The sequence below is a fragment of the Triturus cristatus genome, chromosome 7, assembly GCF_964204655.1.
Source record: "Triturus cristatus chromosome 7, aTriCri1.1, whole genome shotgun sequence".
Taxonomy (NCBI): Eukaryota; Metazoa; Chordata; class Amphibia; order Caudata; family Salamandridae; genus Triturus; species Triturus cristatus.
In genome coordinates, this window is record NC_140590.1 from 486,303,970 (window position 1) to 486,323,753 (window position 19,784).

The following is a 19,784-nucleotide window of genomic DNA, read 5'->3' on the forward strand; positions in this document are numbered from 1 at the left end:
GGCGAGAAACGATCTGAGTTTTTTTTTTTTACTTTATTGTAGTTTGCGTTTTCTTAACTTACAAACAACTGCTTGAACTAGGCATAAACATTCCGGCATCAATATTTAAAAGAAGAAAAATAAATCGCTGTTGCTCGGAACAAATAAAGTGAGACTGCTTCAAATTACGTGCATATATGTTTCATTTATTCAATATGTATTCATGTAGCGCCTACTTTTGTTCCTTTCTGCTACTTCAGAGCCAGTGACGCAACGAAATTGCGGACATATTTAACAAAGTAAATATAGCCTCAATAAGAAATCTCAAAAAACACAAACTATCAATGTGTAGATGTAATAATATTGCAGATGCTTTACTAAGTATTTGGCCTCGCAGCGATGTCTTTTCGCATATCTCTAAAAACAAAACGGGCCACTTGAAACGTTTTGCAGAGAAAGTTTTCGTGGTTTGTATTGGCTTTACCAACATAATATGTAATGCCCCTTTTTAATCAGACAGCTGCAGTTTTGGTCAGCCGTAAACGTTGGTGGTTGCTTTGCTGGGACTCGAGGAAGCGGTTTATTGTGGCTCCCGTGCAGACGTGCCACTGTTGCTGTGTTAATCACCGCCACTATAAACACGCCGGGCATTAATGAGCGTTAAAGCCCCCGGGGCTCCAGTGTCGCGGCTGTTTGGACAGCGCGCGAGAGGAGCTCTGTAATCTGCGGCTCTGCGTGCTCAGAGTCGGCTTCAAGGGCCCTCTGGGGGCTGATCGGAGATAAGGGCAGAGCTCCACTTCAGCACATGCTGGTGCCATTAAAAGCCCATTTGCTGTCCCGAGGATGAAAGTGACCCGAGTGAGCCGCTCGCTCCGGTGAAAGGAAATGTGACATTTTCGACACCTCACGCCACACCTCCCAGATAACATCCTCTGCTGGGTGTTTTACCCTGTTTTCCCACCGCAGCTGGGAGCCCCCCTCACTCGAGTGGCTCTGTGTGTCGAGGGAAAGGGGGTTGCTCAGGGGGGAAGGCTGGTTCTTTACGTTCCCGTAAGGCTTAAGCTGATCAGCCAGACCCCCACATTTTCCTCATCCACCCACATTTTGTTTTTGATATTTTAAATGGCTCGCCGTCCGCCTGGATAAAATGCCGAGCAGCGAGTCATTCCTGCGGCGGCACAGAAGAGCGTATTCTTGAAAGCCGGCCTGTTTCTTCGAGCCTTCAGGCGGTGTTTATTGTTTTAACACTGGACATCCGTGGTAAGTATTTGTTGTATGAGGGGAGAGGGGCAGAGAGCCGGCGGCCAGGTGTATGGAAGGGGGCGGAGGGGCGGGGGGCGGCTATAGGACAGACTAGCTCTTTAACAGCCTACATTCGCTGCACATTCCAAGTGCACAAATGCACACCTGTCCCAGTATCACTGGGTGGCAGAGGTTTGTCGAACCTAGGCCCAGATCCAGGAATTTGCAGGGCACTGCCACCAGTATCCTAGCCAGGGCCTCTGGAATTATGCGACAGGGGAGCATTACATTTTGTGGCAAGGTTGACTAAATTATGCGCAAAGAAAAGGCAAATTCTCCGGCAGAATGCATCAAAAAAGTTTTACTTTATTAGTTTCATTGTGTTTTTTACCCAGGGTAATACTGTCTGGGCAAAGATTTCAGATGATGGGGCAAATGCGACAAATCCATAACTATGTGAAAAAAGCAGAAGCCACAATATCACCATGGCCTTGGTCATAGCTGAGACAGCACGTGCTTCCTACCGACCAGGATGATGGTTACTAGGTGTGAGATGGAGCGTTGGGCATCCTTCACCCCTCCCACTCCATCATGTGACATGGCTGAGCAGAGTGGGGTGGAGTGGAGTGAGGCAGATTGGGTGACATGGCTGAGCAGTCATGGTCTACCACTCTACCTCATGCACAGTGCCCCAGGAAACAAGCACCGGCAAAGCCAATAAGTCTTGTCTATTAGAGGTATTGGCTCTGTCAATTCTTTATTAGCCATGATGTATAGCAGCATGGCAAAATCGATAAATAAATAAATAAATACGCCATGATGTAGCTGCCACATCATTCTGTAGGCACGTGCATGTGTTCAACAAGCATACAGCACCTTCTGAAGACCACATTTTTTTAACTTACTGATCCGAGATTGATTAGTAAATAAAAAAAGTAGCACATGAGCGATCTTATAAAATCTATTGTGAAAGTGCTCTAAAAATAAATAAATGAATGGGTGGTTTGTGGAAGCAGGAGTGGGTTGGAAGTAGATTGGGGCGAAGCAACAGGATGGGTGGGGGAGAATCAACACATGGAGGAGTACATGGGTGAAAGCGAGCAATGAAGAGCATGGGGTGAGAAGTAACCAACAGAGAGAGCAACACAAATGCATGAAAGGGGAGACGCTCTTGGATGAGTGAGAGCAACATGGAGGGGGCAGACAAGTATATGGGAGAGAAAGGTGGAAAACATATGGACTATCATGAAATGCTTAAACAAAATAAAACAAGCATTGGCAAATCCGATAGGTTTCGACTATGCAAGAGCTATTGGCTTTGGCGATGTGTTTTAGTCATACTGCACACCAGTGTGGCTGCTGTTCAGCATGGCTAAAAGTTAGTAGGGAGGGGTAGATTGGAGTGGAGTGGGGTAGATTGGGTTATATTGGACAGGAATGGGTTGGAGTGGGATAGATTGGGGTAGTTTAGAGTTGAATGGGGTAGATTGGAGTTGAGTGGGGTAGATTGGAATGGGGGACTGGGGTAGATTGGAGTGGGGTAAAATGGAGTAGATTGAGTGTAAAGGGGTAGATTGGAGTGGAATGGGGCACATTGGGGTGAAGTGAAGTGGGGTAGAGTGGAATGGCATGCAGTAAATTGCAAAAAGAACTATTGATGGACAGAATGCCGAACAATGTCATACATTCACCCTATTAGAGAGATCTGGGCCTAAATCCATCGTTTTTTTGTTCACCATGCCAATCCAGTTTGGACCCAGCCATATGCAAATCAGTCTTGACCCTGCTCCCAATGGGAACAGTCTAGCCCGAACTGCCAGGTCAGGTCCTCTCTGGACTGGAAACAAGCATCCTAGGACCGGTTTCGGGCTTTCACCCCTCTTCAGCCAGGATAGCTTGATTCCAGTGGCATGGAGAGCACAGGACTCACGTCTGAGCATACCCGTTCCACTCGGGGTGACAAATGCAAAAAGAACTATTGATGGACAGAATGCAGAACAATGTCATACATTCACCGCAGTACAGAGATCTGGGCCTAAATCCATTGATTTTTTTGTTCACCATGCCATTCCAGTTTGGACCCAGCCAAATGCAAATCAGTCTTGACCCCGTGCCCAATGGGAACAGTCCAGCCCGAACTTGCATATGGCCAGGTCTAAACTGGGGTGGCATGGTGAGCAAAAGAATGATGGATTTAACCCAGATCTCTTGACTGGGGGTGAATGCTTTGATTTGTTCTGCATTCCGTCCATCAATTGTGTGTCTTTTGCTTTCTCGCCCTAAGTGCACCTGGTATGCCCAGATGTGGGTCCTGGGCTCACTGTGCCACTGGAATCAAGCTATCCTGGCTGAAGAGGGGTGAAATCCCAAAACCGGTCCTAGGATGCTTGTTTCCGGTCCAGGGAGGACCTGGCTTGGCAGTTCGGGCTGGACTGTTCCCATGAGGCACAGGGTCAAGACTGATTTGCATATGGCCAGGTCTAAACTGGAGTGGCATGGTGAGCAAAAGAATGATGGATTTAACCCAGATCTCTTGACTGGGGGTGAATGCTTTGATTTGTTCTGCGTTCCGTCCATCAATTGTGTGTCTTTTGCTTTCGCATGCAGTAAATTGGGGTAGATTGGAGTAGAGTGGGGTATATTGCAGTGGAGTGGGGTAGATTGCAGTAGATTGGGGTGGAGTGGCATGGATTGGGGTGGAGTAGAATAGATTGGAGTGGAGTTGAGTAGATTGGTGTAGATTGGAGTGGAGTGGTGTGTAGGGGATTAGATTGGGGTGGAGTGGGGTATATTGGGTTAGATTGGAGTGGGCAGATTGGAGTGGATTGCGGTGGAGTGGCGTGGATTGGGGTTGAGTGGGGTTGAGTACAGGAGCTCCCTGGGCTAGGGATAGCCGCTCGACATAAATCTCCGCAGTAGAAAAGCTCCAGCATTGAGCCACCACCCTCTTGAACCGAAAGGCAGCAATTCTGTGATCCTGCACAGCTGACAACAGCTGCAAACAGAGTCAAGGGCAACATCCAGGGTGATGCAGCAGCACAGTGAAGACCCAAACAGAAGACAGGACAAAGGAAAAAGCACAGTGCATCAAAGAAAGCGATGGAGAAGCCCGGGAGCTTTTCCCTCTGGGTGCCTGATGTCAGCCACCCTGCAACCCCAGAGCAGCCCATTGGCTCTCGGTGGAATGGCAGCCTGAGGTGTGATCATCAACTGGCTGCAGTGGCTCACTGATGCTCCCTCACCTCCTACTCTGCGCATCTGCAGCTTGCTGGAGGGGATGGAGAGAGCGAGGTGGGCATGTTGTTTCCGCTGCCGCCACTCTCTGCTACCAGCCTTTTTCAGCCCTCAGTGCTAGACCAGCCCCATGTGCTGTAAACCACCCATGATGACCCAGTGGCAGTGGAACAGTGAGAGACCAAATGGGGAGGGTATCTAGCCCCTCCACACGCCCGTATCAGCAGAACAATGAAAAAAAAATGGAGCGAAAATGAGAAAAGGGAAGGGACAAGAGGCGCAGTAGGAAAACGAAACTTGAGGAAGATCAAGAGGTAGGCCCAATGCTGTCCCCCTGCATGCTCGACCAACCCTGGTCCACCCAAGGGACTGCAGTGTGTTCTTATTTGGACTGCCTGTGTGCCGGGTCCGGATGACACGACTGCCCCCAGTGTCAACCGAATGTTGTGGGTCTGAGGGGGGCTTCCCCGATGTCTGTTGACCAATGGATTGCCCTTCCATCACCTCCCTCAAGCGCTGGCATCGCCAAAACAGGGAAGATGAGAAGGACCCTGTAACCACCCCCACGACCTGTACCACCCGATCAGTCACCCACCGACTGCAGCCGACTCAGTCACTGGTATGCGGTTCAATATCTGCATGGGTGCCTGTGTATCCTCTCCAATGTCCGATATCTATGCATTAATAAACTCATACCATAATACAATCAGTCCATCTGATCCCATGGAGCCAACTCTTCTCCCGCCAACAACTACCCATTCCTATTAATGAAAAATTCTCACCAGTTTGATTTCGCTCATTCACTATATCCTGTTAGTTCAATGGTCAATTCTTTAAATCCATATATTCTCAGTGCAATGTATCCACATCATATTAAACCTAAAATGTGTAAGAGGCATTGTTATCTCCTCACGTATAAAGCATTAACTGTCCTCCATCAGAACCACCAGTTTAAGTCCCAAACCTACCTGTAAGCGAGTATGCTTCACAGTCCGCCGTCTCTCAGCCATGGTTCAGTGTTCGCTTCACATTGAACGGCTGGGACGGAATTAGAACCGGCTTGGAGGTCTGAGAAGTACCTACATAATGGGATCTTATTATCTGCACGCTTATTAATGATCGGTAAAGCACTCAAATTTTGACGTGTATCTTTCAACTACAGGTTGGATTTGAGAATTTACTCTTGAAATTAAACAGGTATGTGTTTGATATTTAAGAGGGCTCAGTGTTGCACTAGTTTGGTTTAATTGTTGTGCACATCTTTGCAGATTGGATAGATGGACTGCATTTAAATTATTTTCAGAATTGCACCACGTCCCTGATACTAAGATCAGTTACTCACATTGCATAAGACTATCATGCATATACATCTAGAGGATTGTTAGTGAGCAGAAGCATAAGACATGATGCTAATTAGAAGATGGTTAATGTTTTTAGCATGGGTTTCCGCCTATTGCACACCACATTTTATTTGATTTTACACTTGGAAACATGCATTACCAAGATATGGGTTGTCTAATGTTTGTCTTCTATCTGTACTATACGACAAAGTTGTTTTTTTTTTTTTTTTTTAGCCCTGAAGAAGTTGTGGGGAACTCCCCTTACGACGGAACACGTGTTGCCTGGGCATATGATGTTATGAAAATAAAGAAAAAGAACAAGAGAATCATTGTGCTTTTACTATTTACATTAAATATATATTATCTTGCGTGTGCTTAAGATATTGATTTAATTTTATTGTACTTACCCATTTGTAACTCGGGTAACTGTTTCTCTGCCAACTATGTGAAGTGCCTTCAGGTCGAGTTTCCGCTGTACAGCACTCTTTCAATAAATAAATAAATAAAAATAGATTGGGGTGGGGTAGATTGGATTGGAGTGGGGTAGACTGAAGTGGAGTGGGGTAGATTGGAGTAAATTGGGGTGGAGTGGCATGGATTGGGGTAGAGCGTGTAGATTGGAGTGGGGTAGATTGGTGTAGATTGGAGTGGGGTAGAGTGGGTTGATCGAAGTGGAGTGGGATAAATTAGAGTGGAGTGGGGTAAGTTTGGAATGAGTGGAATAGATTGGAGTGGGGTAGATTGGAGTGGCGAGGGTAGATTAGTGTAGAGTGTGGTGGGGTGGATTAGGGTAGAGTGGAGTGGGTAGATTGGAGTGAAGTGGGGTAGATTGAAATGGAGTGGGGTAGATTAGGGTAGAGTGGGGTAGATTGGGTGGAGTGGGGGGGATTGGGATGGAGTGGGGTAGATTGGAGTGAGGTAGATTAGGTAGTTTGGAGAGGGGTAGAGTCGGGCCGACTGGAGTCGATAGGACTGGGGTGTACAGATTGGAGTGGGGTGGAATAGAGTGGCGGTGATTGGACTGGAGTGGAGTGGCATAGATTGCAGTGGAGTGGAGCTGGGTGGATTGGGGTGGGATAGAATGGGTAGATGGGAGTGGGGTAGATTGGGGTAGAGTGGAGTGGAGTACAGTGGAGTGGGCTATATTGCAATGAAGTGGTGTGGTGAGGTGGGGTAGATTAGTGTGGAGTGGAATGGAGTGTGGTGGGTTGGAGTGGGGTGGGGTAGAATGTGTGGATTGGAGTGGGGTCGATTGCAGTAGAGTGGAGTGGAGAAGGGTGGATGGAGTGTAGTGGGGTACACTGGGGTAGATTGTAATAGGGTATATTGGAGTGGGATATATTGGAGTGGAGTTGGGTAGGTTGGAATGGAGTTGGGTAGACTGGAGTTGAGTGGGGTAGATTAGAGTGGACTGGGGTAGATTGCAATGAGGCAGAATAGAAGGGTGTGGTTTGGGGTGGATTGGGGTAGATTGGGGTGGAGTAGGGTAGATTGGAGCGTAGTTGAGTAGACTAAAGTAGATTGGAGTGGGGTAGTTTGTGGTAGATTGGAGTGGCAAGGGGTAGATTGGGGTGGAGTGGGATGGATTGGGGTAGATTGGAGTGGTGTGCATTGGATAGATTGGAGTGGAGTAGATTAGAGTTGAATGAGTGAGTGGGGTAGATTAAGTGGAGTGGGGTAGATTGCAGTGGAGTGGAGTGAGGTAGAGTGGAGTGGAGTAGGCTAGATTGGAGTGGGGTAGAATGGAAAGGAGCGGAATGGCGTAGATTGAAGTGGAGAGGGGTAGATTAGAGTGAAGATGGGTAGATGGTAGTGGAGTGGGGTAGATTGGAGTAAAGCGAGGCAGATTGGGTTATATTGGAGCAGGTACATTGGGGTAAATTGGAGTAGAGTGGGGTAGGAGTTTAGTGGATTGGGATAGATTGGAATGGAGTGGTGTAGGGTGGTGGGGTGCAGAGTGGCAGGGCTTAGAGTGGTGTGCCGTAGAATGGAGTGGCGTGGCATAGAGTAGAGTGCAGTGGCGTACAGTAAAGTGAAGTGCTGTAGAGTGTCTTTGAGTTGAGGGGCGTAAAATGGAGTGACTTGGAGTGTCAGCATGGGGTGGTGCAGACTGGAGGGGCAGAGAGTGAAGTAGCGTGTTGTAGAGTGGGGTGGTGCAGAGTGGAGTGGCGTAGTTTGGAGTGTGCATGGTGTAGTAGGGCACAGCCATCACAGACAACACATTTTAAATTAAAATTATCATTACATTTGTAAAGACATGCAGTTCTATAGCGCATAATTGATAATGTGTGGAAATGTGTATTGATGTGTTTCGGTCGTATTCAACTATTTGATTCCAGCACACTTCAGAATTTGAACAACATTTTTGCTTCATTTGTACTTTCCTAATTCTGTGATTTTCCAACATGTAGGCAGAAGAGTTCCTTTACAGACATTTACATTTTGTTGTGAGTTAGAAAAAAGCCTTTCCTTTCACAGCAAGATTGTCACACAAGTTCTCTCACTTTGAAGTCAGAGAAAGAAAAGTAAACACCAAACTCCCTCGAAAGACAGAGCCTAACATTTGACCTCTGTCTTTGAATGCACGCAAATGTGACAAAATAAGAGCAAGATTTAAAGGCTTGTTTACAGAAAGCGAGTTCGTGGAAGAATACAGTAAACAGAGTATGCGTCATGGGAGGTATGAACTCAAGCTTGAGAGCCTAAAACAAATAATGCCAGCCAATAGAAAGCATATATTAGTGCTTGACAAGGGGAAAACCGTAAGGTAGGAAGGACCCAGGGTACGTACTTATTTAAAAAACAAAAGGTCCTTCAAAAACAATACAACATGCAATAAATATAGACCAGAATCGGCTCTATATTGCTCGTACAATGCCCAGCCGGGCATTGAAGTTTTAATAATCAATAGAATTATTTTCTGACATATAATAGATTGAAGAGTGGGACACAGTCCTGTATCCTTAACAACTGAACAAAAAGGTACAGACAGTCAAACAAAAGAAACATAAGAAACATACATCAGGCTGAAGAATGAAGCTTTTTGCCAATTCGAGATACAAGGCAAGCTTTCTTTAAGGTACAAAGTCATGCACAGTTTTTAACAAATGCGTTTAAAATGCATGTTTGTACATGGGGTCGACGACGTTTCGATCTATTCAAAAATTACATAGATCATCATCAGGACTAGAAGGAATAAAAGGCCTGATTTTACAATTCCTGTGAGAATGGAAAAGGAAGAAAGGGAGAAGGAAAAAATATTATCACTAAGAAGAATCAATGGTGCCAGTTACCATGCACGGCATGCCATACGTGAGGAACACAACAAGTGGTTGGTTATTGGCGCGAAGGAAGTTGTACATGTGGATTTAACTGGTGAATTAACCTGAATGAAAATTGCGAGACAGCGCATTCAGACTGTAAGTTGCAAAAGTGCGCGCGAAGGACTAGCAAGGGTCCTTAATGGGGCGTGTGGTAAGCCATGCGAAGAATTCGTTGTTCGGTGAGCTAGTGCATGATCGAGTTTAACCGAACAGTCAATCGGACGTGAGGACTACGGTGAGCCGGTAACGTCGTGACTAAAAAGCAAAAGAAGGCACGAAACTAACCCATTTCGGGAGACGAATCGCCTCTAGAGCAAGTACACACAGTTCCAGTGGTTACGCGGATCAATCGGCCAGAATTAAACCATGGCTGTTAAGCTGAAAACTAAGAACGGGAAAAGGTATTAACCGGGGCTCCCCAATGCGGGAGGGGCGGAAGGAGGGGAGGGGAGGGACTCACCAATTGTGGGCTCCAGCTTGTTGTGGGAATTAATAGCACGACCAACTACCCAACATAACGGCCTGAGAATCCAAGGTCCGCCTGTGGAAAGACGTAGCGTGGGAATTAGGAGTGAAAGTAACAGGGTCGAGGACAACAAACCTAACCAGCTAGAGCACTTACCAGTGTCAAGGGGGAATTGCACGATCGCCAGTTGGTAGTGCCTGCCTCGGCTTGTTGGTATAAGAAAGCCACAGGAACCACGTGACAGCCAAGCCTAGGTCATGTGATAGAAAGTGCCGGCTGCGCTGGGATGTGATTAACCGAAGTGAATAGACGGCGGACATGTTGGGTCAGTGTTGTGTGATTCAAGTGAATGGAAGGAACAGAAAGAGAATAAGTAAAAACCATACGAGGTTAAGTAAAAACAATATCAATCTTCCACATTTTGTACAGGCAGGGAAACAGTCATAGAAAACTCTGAAAACAAGGATTTGGAACAAAGTTTTCGGAAGCGTCTAAATTAGAGAAAGCCAGTCCTCATTCCTGTTTAGACCATTGCGGATAGTATCAAGTAGAATAATAAGTTTCAGCTCTTCTTTATTCAGGATTTGTGCCAGATCGCCACCTCTTGGCGGCAGCTTGATGACTCGTAGAACAGTCCATTTTTTTAAATAAGCCAATAGAAAGCAAGCACCTGTGAGTTACGAACCGTACAAACCAGATGCCTGTCCGTTAGACGGCCTTTGGACGCCAACTATCACTGTCCCACCCGCTGAAACAGCAGACAGAACTGACTCCCCAGACCCCCCAAACTATCCTCCACGAACACCTGGGTCCAACAACCATCGCCCTCCCTAAGATGTCAGCCCCAGCCACAAAACACCTCCAGCCCGATTAGAAAACGACCCTCTCCAACTGTCCCCCAGCCACAGACGAGTAGTAATAATCCCCAAGATCCCCCATAGCCCCGCCTCCTTCTCCCACAACCAGCTGAAACCTCGGAAGGATCCACATACAGCTAGACTCAAGCCACCTAAATAAGATCAAGCCCCGACACCCCATCCTAACCACCTCCCCATCTCCTACACCTTCAGTCTTGGGAGTCCGCCGAGGGTCAACACTTCGACCTAACCTGAATCCAGTTAACCCAGGCTATAGACACTAATTGCTGAACACACTGCCAGCAAGAAAATAGTTATGCTTGGCATAAGCCAAACAGTACAAATAGAGCTCTGAGAAGCTACTCTCCCCCCCTTCCCTGACCAATATGTTATCCGCCACTTCAACACCCCCCAACCCCGCTACACATAACTGCCTAAAACCTCATGGCCTGAACTCCTTCTGAATCATTTTCCCCTCAACCTATCTCTAAAAGGGAAAAAAAACTTCAAACAACGTCTAATTAGACAACACCCAGAAACACTATTTGCGGAAATTTACCACTGCTCCTCTAAAGGTCAACTGAAAATGGATCTCATTTTCCATACGGTAAGACCGGAAAATTGGAACTCCATTCTGGGATCACATCTCCCCATAACCAAAACAACTAACACCCCATAAAGCTGTAAACTGACGACCACAATCCCCAACCACCCCAGGCGTAGCGGCAACACCTCTGTGACCATATACTCCAACTGCACAGTCCTGATCCAAGCCAACAACGACAACCTAGATGCATTTGAACTCCCTACCCTACGACAGACCGACTCGCTGGAAACTATCACAACCTAATCCCACACCCAACACCTACAATGCCAACCTCACCCTCCTAGACCGCAACCTCTACTCCAACCTCCCTGCACCGATCGTGCGCTCGAAATACCCCCTTTCCAACACAAACCGGAGGTACGCTACAAGTGAGGCTCACCAACCCACCGATGACCGACACCTACCCCCCCACTCCTCACACTACCTTCCTCAACAAACAACCAGCACCTCAATCCCGCAATCAATGACACCAAGCTCCCTCTCGCTACCCACACACAAGAGGAGGTCGCTGGAATCATGACATAAATTCCCACACCCCCCGCCCATGGCTACCTACAGAGACAACATTGGCACGAAGACCAAAAGCCACTACATCAACAACAAGCTCTCGACCTCTTGAGACGACCTCCCCAGAACACCCCATCCCTCCCACTGGGGAGATGACACTGCATCTCGCTCTGCTGGAAAACCAGCTAAAAACAGTAATACGAGGCCTCAGAGAAACCCTAAGGAACCTCTCCTCAGCCCGATGGCCTAGGCAACGCCAACGCCCTCACCCGACTCCCACTACTACCAGCACTAAACGTCATAGGCCTCCCAAGGCTCTATGGTCCTGTTGGCACACAACCCCACTCCGGAACCCGACACAGAGACCCAAAATAACAAGAGCTGCAATGTCCCCAAGCGAAGCGTTGGATCTTGCCTCCTCGTAGGACACATCCACTGTCACTGCAAAGTCACAGATCCAGGTCATCACTTGGTTTAGAAGAGATCGCTCCCCACCTAGATCTTCAAGACCCCCCGCCTGCCTCACAAATATTCCCAGGGCCCGCCTAACGAACAAACTCATAAACGGAGGGAGCGCCACCAACTGCATGCTCATTAACTGCAGATCACCCGCCATACACGCCAGAGAGCTGGCTGAAACCATCCTTACCCATGACATAGACATCATGTTCCTCACCGAAACATGGCTAAACGAGCTGTCCTCCCCAATCATAGACATGCTTGTGCCCCCAGGCTTACAATCATCAACAAAGACAGAAAAGATCAACGCGGAGGGGGTATAGCAATCATACACAAGAACATCATCCCCATAACGGAAACGGAAGCCTTCAAGTACAACACTTTTGAATGTCTAACCACTAACATCAAGTCGAGTGATAACAGAACACTATTCTGCCATCTCCTCTACCATCCGCCAGGCAACACCACCTCATTCGGAGAGCACCTGTCCGACCTGATAACTCACTGCACACTCTGGGACTCCAGCAATCTAATTCTAGGTGGCCTCAACCTATACTGGAATGAGGAAAACAACTCGCATATCCATTCCCCTCACCCAACATTGCTCAGAGGAAACCCACAACAAAGGAGCAATCCTGGATGTCATCACTGCCCAACCTGACAGTCACGATCGACCACACCCTGCCTGTCGACTGGTCTGACCACCACATCATCCTATTCCGCATCAATCAAATAATCCTATGCCTTCCCCCCCCCAAACAGGATCCCCCACACTGGGCCAGAAACCTAACTCTGATTCCCCCTGACATCCTGGAGGACAGGATAAGCTCTCTCCTCCCTATCTCCTCAGATGATCTCTCCAGAACAGATCTCACCTTTCACTACAACACCACTATGACCTCCATCCTGGACCTGATAGCCCCCTTAAAACAAAAAAGAGCCAGAAACACTCCCTCTGGATCCTGGTTCAACACAGAATTAAACACCGAAAGAAGACAACTTAGAGCCACAGAAAGACGCTGGCGGAACAATCTGTCCACATTCCTCCTCAACCAACTCAGATCTGTACGCGGGAAGTACAAAAACCACATCATGTGCGAAAAAAACCTCCTTCTCCAGTATTTAGGGTGTCTTTCATAGATTCACATGCCTGAATCATTTCCCGTCGTCGGAGTGGGAGTCCCACGGTACATAAAAAAGCAATAATTATGCATATAATAACCAAAAAACCTTGGTAACACAAAACCAGGAAGTAAAGTAGCCTAAGCTACAAGAAAAAACCCTCCACACTTATGACTATCCAAGTCATTATGTACAGTCCAAACTGCAGCCAATCAGGCGACAGCACCCACCAGAATGTTCTCCTCAGAGGCTCAGGCTCTCAGATTTTCTACCGCACGTCGTGTGAAGGGAGTCTCCCTGAGCTCTGCTCAGTACTTCACAGTTTTTTCTGATTTCTTGCTTATCTTCAAGATGTCATCTTGTAAAAGGTCTCTCTTTAGGCATTGTGAATCTTGTGGGAAGCTCCGGCTATTTTCAGAAGACCCCCACAAGAAGTGCATTTACTGCCTCTATCCGGATCATGAGTTGAGGGATTGTAAGATCTGCAGGACCTTCCCTCAGAAGACCCTCAGAGATAGAGAAGGGCGCCTACTTCTGTGGCTACAGAAGATCAAGGACAAGGATAACCCTTTATCTGAGGTGGAAAGTATAGGCCTCTGGTTCATCTATGTCCTCTAGAAAGAGGATGGCTGTGGAAGACTTATCATTTCCTGGGGCTAAGGTGTTGAGAAAAGTCCAGCCTGCTAAGGGCTCTAGCTTGCCTTCTACTTCCGCTTCAAAAAAGGCTTCTCCACCTTCAAAATCTAAGCCTGCTACGCCCCCGAGAAATTCTGGAAAGTCCCTGGCATCAAAAAGATTTCCTTCGTCGATGCTACTTCTACGTCGACGTTTACCTTCTCGTCGCCGAGACCCAAGATGATCATGGCATCGGCTTCTTCTCTGTCGACGCTGGTCTCCGTTGCTGTTCGACCCATCTCGTCGACCAAGGAGATTTCATCTCTCGTCAGCGCTCCGTCGACGGTAAGGGTTAAGAAGATCTCGTCGACGACTGCTGCGTCGACGGCCACCTTGTCGACGAAGACTTCCTCGTCGACGGCCACCTCGTCGTCGGAGCCTACCTCGTCGTCGATGGCTGCCTCGTCGACGAAGACTGACTCGTCGTCGACGAAAATTGCCTCGTCGTCGTCGACCTCCTCGTCGACGGCGAACCTCGCGTCGACGAAGACTGCCTCGTCGACGAAAACAGCTGCCTCGTTGAAACTCACTTTTCTGACGCCAGCTCCATCGACGACGATCTCGTCTACGGCACACTCGTCGATGCCTCTTCTGTCTTCCTGCACGGCTTTACAAGTTTGGTCTGCAACATCAGCTACTGCTTCCTCCGCCCTGCCTACAACGGCGGCTTCTTTACTGCAACGTCGTGGCTCTTCATTGGAAGCACTTTCCCCATTAAAGTTGCCTGAGCAATTATTAGATTCTGAGGAGGAAGAAGAAGAAGAGGAATCAGGAGAGGATGATAGATTTCACACTGCTAGGAGTCTGTCGGAATTGTTTATAAAATACCAAGATGACGACCAGGAGGAAGAACCTTGTCCGGAGCCTCAAGCTCCAGCTCCTGTCACAGTTCCCACAACACAAATGCCTGTGAACTTGATTAATAATTTGCAATATATGTTGCAGGACTATTACCGTCGTTTTCCTCCATCTGAATCGGCGGAGTCTCTTCCATCCACGCCCATGCCAAGGGTTCCTGTAACTCCTTTACGATCTCCTAGACCACCTTCTCCAGTGCCATCTCGACATTCCTATGATGCCAATACAACAGATGATGACAGGGAAGAGGGAGAGGTGGATGATCAGTCTGTTCTTTCAGAGTGGGACGAATACCAAATTCGAACCCCATCATCGTCAGCTCCAGCTCCCGTGGACTCTCCTCCTGTGGATATCGGAGGCTTTCATCTCCTTATGGAGAGGGCAACAAAGAGGTTTCTCATATCTATGGAGACAAAGAAAGATGATTGCTTTCTTTATGATTTTAAAGACCAACCACGGAAGTAGGTCAGGACAATTCCTATCATAGATTTCATTTGGAAGGAAGGGTTGAAGATCATGGCAGCACCAAATTCTCTTCCTGCAGTCTTGCCTCGGTTAGACAAAAAATATAAAGCGCCGAGTGATTCACCTGCATACCTCATCGGCCAGCCGAAAGCTGATTCTGTCATCGCACAAGCGGCGCAGAGACGGTCCAGGAACCCCTCTTCGCCTATAACAGCTCCTCTAGACAGAGATGGCAGACGGTTGGATTCAATTGGAAAAAAGGTTTCCACTATGGCTGCGACGACTGTCTGTGCTGCAAATTCCCTAGCCATATTAGGGAGATACGATAGGCAAATGTGGTCCGACATCTCCCCCTACATTAACATGCTGCCAGAACCTTCCAAGTCCGAGGCCTTGAAGATTTTACAGGAAGGAGAGTGTACCTCTGCAGAAATCATTAACGCAGCCGTGGATGTTGCATCCACAGGATTTAGGCAGTTAGCGGGTGCAGCATTACTGAGGAGACAAGGTTGGCTGAAATCAACATCTTGTCGCCAAGAGGTCCAAACCAAGATTATTGATCTGCTGTTTGATGGGGAGTCACTATTCGGCCAACATGTTGATGAGGCCCTTCAGGCTATTAAAAAAGACACAGAGACAGCGAGGTCTCTTGGTAGCCTGCAATTTCTTAAGTCGTCCTTTCGTGGTGCCAAAGGACGTGGATCCTTCTCCAATAGGGGAGGTTACAATCAGCAACGATCTTATCAAACCTCTTACTGTAATCAGAGGTTTCAGCCCTACAGACAGCAATCATACGGTCAGCGAGGTAACTCCTACTCGCAATCAAGAAAGAAGCCATCCTATCGTGGACGGGATTCAAATAAAAAACAATGAGATCCGCCAACTGCCACCATCTCTGCCGTTACCCCAGTCAAAAATTGGAGGAAGAATATCCCACTTCTACTCGAACTGGTCCACAATTACAACAGACAAGTGGGTTTTGTATATAGTGGCCAGACGCCATGCTCTGGAGTTCATAAAGATTCCCCCAAACTCTCCTCCCAAAGGACCATCTCCTGCTCATCTCAAGGAACTTTTTTCCCAAATAAATCTAATGATTCGAAAAGGAGCAATCGAAAAGGTCCCTCGTTTACAAAGAGGAACAGGACTTTATTCAAGATTTTTCCTGGTTCTGAAAAAGTTGGGGGAATGGCGTCCCATTCTCGACCTTCCCGCCCTCAACAAATACCTGGAAAAGTTATCCTTCTGAATGTTAACACTTCAAGAAATCCTCCAATTGCTTTCGGCGGGAAATCACATGGCCACCCTCGACCTCCAAGACGCTTATTTTCACGTACCAATCCTACCCAGACACAGAAAATTTCTACGGTTCAGAGTGGCTGGCGGAGACTTTCAATTCAGAGTCCTTTAGTTTGGACTACGTTCAGCACCCCGTGTATTTACAAAGGTTCTAGCACCAGTGACCGCACACCTTCGTCTACAGGGCATTCAAATTTTCCCTTACTTGGACGACTGCCTTATCAAGGCGAATTCTTTTCAAACCGCAAACGCACATGTTCAGAAGTGTCTATTACTATTCCAATCTCTGGGTCTCTCCATATATTTCGAAAAGTCTCATCTGACCCCATCACAGAGAAAGACTTTTCTGGGAGCCACACTGGACACTCGGCTGGCTCAGGCTTTAGTCTCAAAAGAAAGACAATTCAAGATCTGCAATCTCGCTCGCTTGTTGCTGTCAAAAGAGTGCATTTCAGTCCGTTTGTACAAGTCCTTCCTAGGGATGATTTCTTCTTGCATCCCTCTGATACCCAACTGCCGTTACAGAATGAGGCCATTGCAAGAGGAACTCAACCTTCAATGGCTCCAGATTTCGGGGTCTTTCGAGGACATCGTTTGCATCACTCCTCGGATGCGAGAAGCCTTTCATTGGTGGAGCCAAATAAAGAACATAAGGGAAGGATGTGCATTTCTGGTCGACATGCCGGATTTCACAATAACCACAGATGCTTCCCTCGAGGGATGAGGGGCGCACCTTCAAGGAATGACAGTCAACGGCAGATGGACTTTCCAGCAAAGGAAGTGGCATATCAACCTTCTGGAGTTACGAGCCATTTTCTTGGCTCTGAAGTCATTTCGAACCATCATCCGAGGAACATCAGTACTAATTTGAATGGACAATACTACAAGTATGCATTACTTGAACAAACAGGGAGGGACAAAGTCAGCCCTACTATCTCAACAAGCTCAAGAGATTTGGGACTGGGCGATTTGTCACAAGATCAGCCTTTCAGCCATTCATGTTCCAGGGGTCGCCAATGTTCTAGCGGATTCCCTCAGCAGGTCCATAACATCCAACCACGAGTGGGAGCTACATCAACCAACTCTAAACAGAGTTTTTCGAGAGTGGGGGCGCCCAGATTTAGACCTGTTCGCGGCCAGCCAGAACCACAAATGCCTATCCTTTGCAAGTTGGGTTCCCCACAAAAACTCATGCGGAAATGTGTTTTTGATGAACTGGTCGCAGATATATGCCTATGCCTTTCCACCGATTCCGTTGGTTCCACGAGTTCTCCGCAAGATCAAGAAACAACCTTGCCGCATGATCCTCATTGCTCAGGGGTGGCCTCGCCAATACTGGTTCACCGAACTTCTCCTCTCGGAGTGCGAACCCATTCAGTTTCGGCCAATACCGAACCTTCTGTCCATCCAGAACGGACGGATCTGTCACCCAGACCCAGCTTTGTTGAGATTAGCGGCATGGGTCCTCAACATCTTGAATTCGCACATCTAAATATTCCTGCGGACTGTCAGGAAGTTTTAGCTAATGCTCGAGCACCTGCTACTATTAAAACTTACAAACTAAAATGGAAGAGGTTTTGCATGTGGTGTCAATCTGTAAATATCCACCCTATTCATGCAAAACCAGAACAACTTTTACCGTTCTTTCTTCATTTGGCGAGATCGGGCCTCTCCCATTCTACTTTGAAAGTTTTCTTGGCGGCAATTTCAAGGTTTCGGCAGGATGGTTCAAATTGTCTGTATTCAAATAGAGTTATTCAGCAATTCTTCAAGGGGTTGTTGCGGATGTTTCCCCCTATTCGACGTCCACCTCCATCCTGGCACCTTAATGTTGTGCTTACGCAACTTATGCGGCACCCCTTCGAACCTATTCATAAAGTGGACTTAAAGTTCCTTTCTTGGAAAGTTTCTTTGCTATTGGCTCTGACATCAACAAGAAGAGTCAGTGACCTCCAAGCGTTCACTATTAATCCATCTTTCCTGCAATTTACATCGAAATCTGTAGTGCTACGCACTAATCCCAGCTTCATGCCAAGAGTTCCTGTGGACTTTCATCTTAATGAACCTATAATTCTAATGACTTTTTTCCCAAATCCGCTCACAGCTGCGGAAAGGGCCTTGCATTCCCTTGACATCAGAAGATGTCTCAAGTTCTACTTACAACGGACAGCAACGATACGTAAATCAGACCAATTGTTTGTAGCATATGGTAGACTGCCCCAAGGACATCCTGTCTCCAAACCAACCATAGCTCGTTGGATTTCTGCTGCAATTTGCTTATGCCATGAACAAGCGGGAAGACCGTTGCAACCCCAAGAGCGCACTCTACAAGAGCAATTTCTTCATCTACCGCTCTTTTTGTCGGTGTGCCTCTTCATCAGATCTGTAGAGCGGCAACCTGGACCAACAGACACACTTTTACCAAGCACTACTGTTTGGAAGTCTCAAGCGATGCAGATGCGTCAATGGGGCAAGCTGTTCTTCGCAATCTTTTCAAATAAGGTGAGCCTCTGTTCTCCCTCCTCCACTATGCTCTCTTCTATAAGACGCTTATTCCATACTGTTTTTCTATATCTTGAAATTGTTCTGCATATGTTCAGCGCAGATGTTTTTATATATGATTATACATTTTGGTGATGTGTATTTACTATGGTACATAAGGAGCGTCTTATGAGCATTATGATCTATACTGCTATCTACTCTGATTCAGGCATGTGAGTCTATGAAAGACACCCTCAATACCGGAGAAGAACAATAGTTATTTACCTGTAATCTGTGGTTCTCCAGTATTGGTGTCTTTCATAGATTCACATGCAACCCGCCCACCTCCCCTCAGAGGCTATTTAGGCTGTTATACTTTGGTTTCACTCCCGTGCAAGAAAATCTGAGAGCCTAAGCCTCTGAGGAGAACATTCTGGTAGGTGCTGTCGCCTGATTGGCTGCAGTTTGGACTGTACATAATAACTTGGATAGTCATAAGTGTGGAAGGTTTTTTCTTGTAGCTTAGGCTTCTTTACTTCCTGGTTTTTGAGTTACCAAGGGTTTTTGGTTATTATATGCATAATTATTGCTTTTTTATGTACCGTGGGACTCCCACTCCGACGACGGGGAATGATTCAGGCATGTGAATCTATGAAAGACACCAATACTGGAGAACCACAGATTACAGGTAAGTAACTATTGTTCTTTTGCAATGCTCTCAATAACGCAACAAAAACAAGCCCAGGGAACTCTTCACCCTCATCAGGCAACAAACTTCCAAGCCACCTTCATCCTCAACACAGGTCTCTAAAGTCCTGTGTGAGGACTTCACCAATTTCTTCAACGACAAAATCACCAAGATTGAGCTCT

General features: G+C 47.1%; 2 protein-coding genes across 2 annotated transcripts in view; one reads left to right on the top strand and one right to left on the bottom strand.

The window, feature by feature from the left end:
* LOC146809962 (uncharacterized) overlaps nucleotides 1–6,163 on the top strand; it is a 483,309-nt gene extending 477,146 nt beyond the window's left edge. The window contains exon 5 of the mRNA XM_085616829.1: nucleotides 6,030–6,163. Coding sequence (XP_085472955.1) covers nucleotides 6,030–6,097 — 68 coding nt within the window. The 3' untranslated portion in view covers nucleotides 6,098–6,163. The remainder of the gene's footprint in view (nucleotides 1–6,029) is intronic.
* NTN1 (netrin 1) overlaps nucleotides 1–19,784 on the bottom strand; it is a 610,189-nt gene that overhangs the window by 492,437 nt on the left and 97,968 nt on the right. The window lies entirely within an intron of this gene.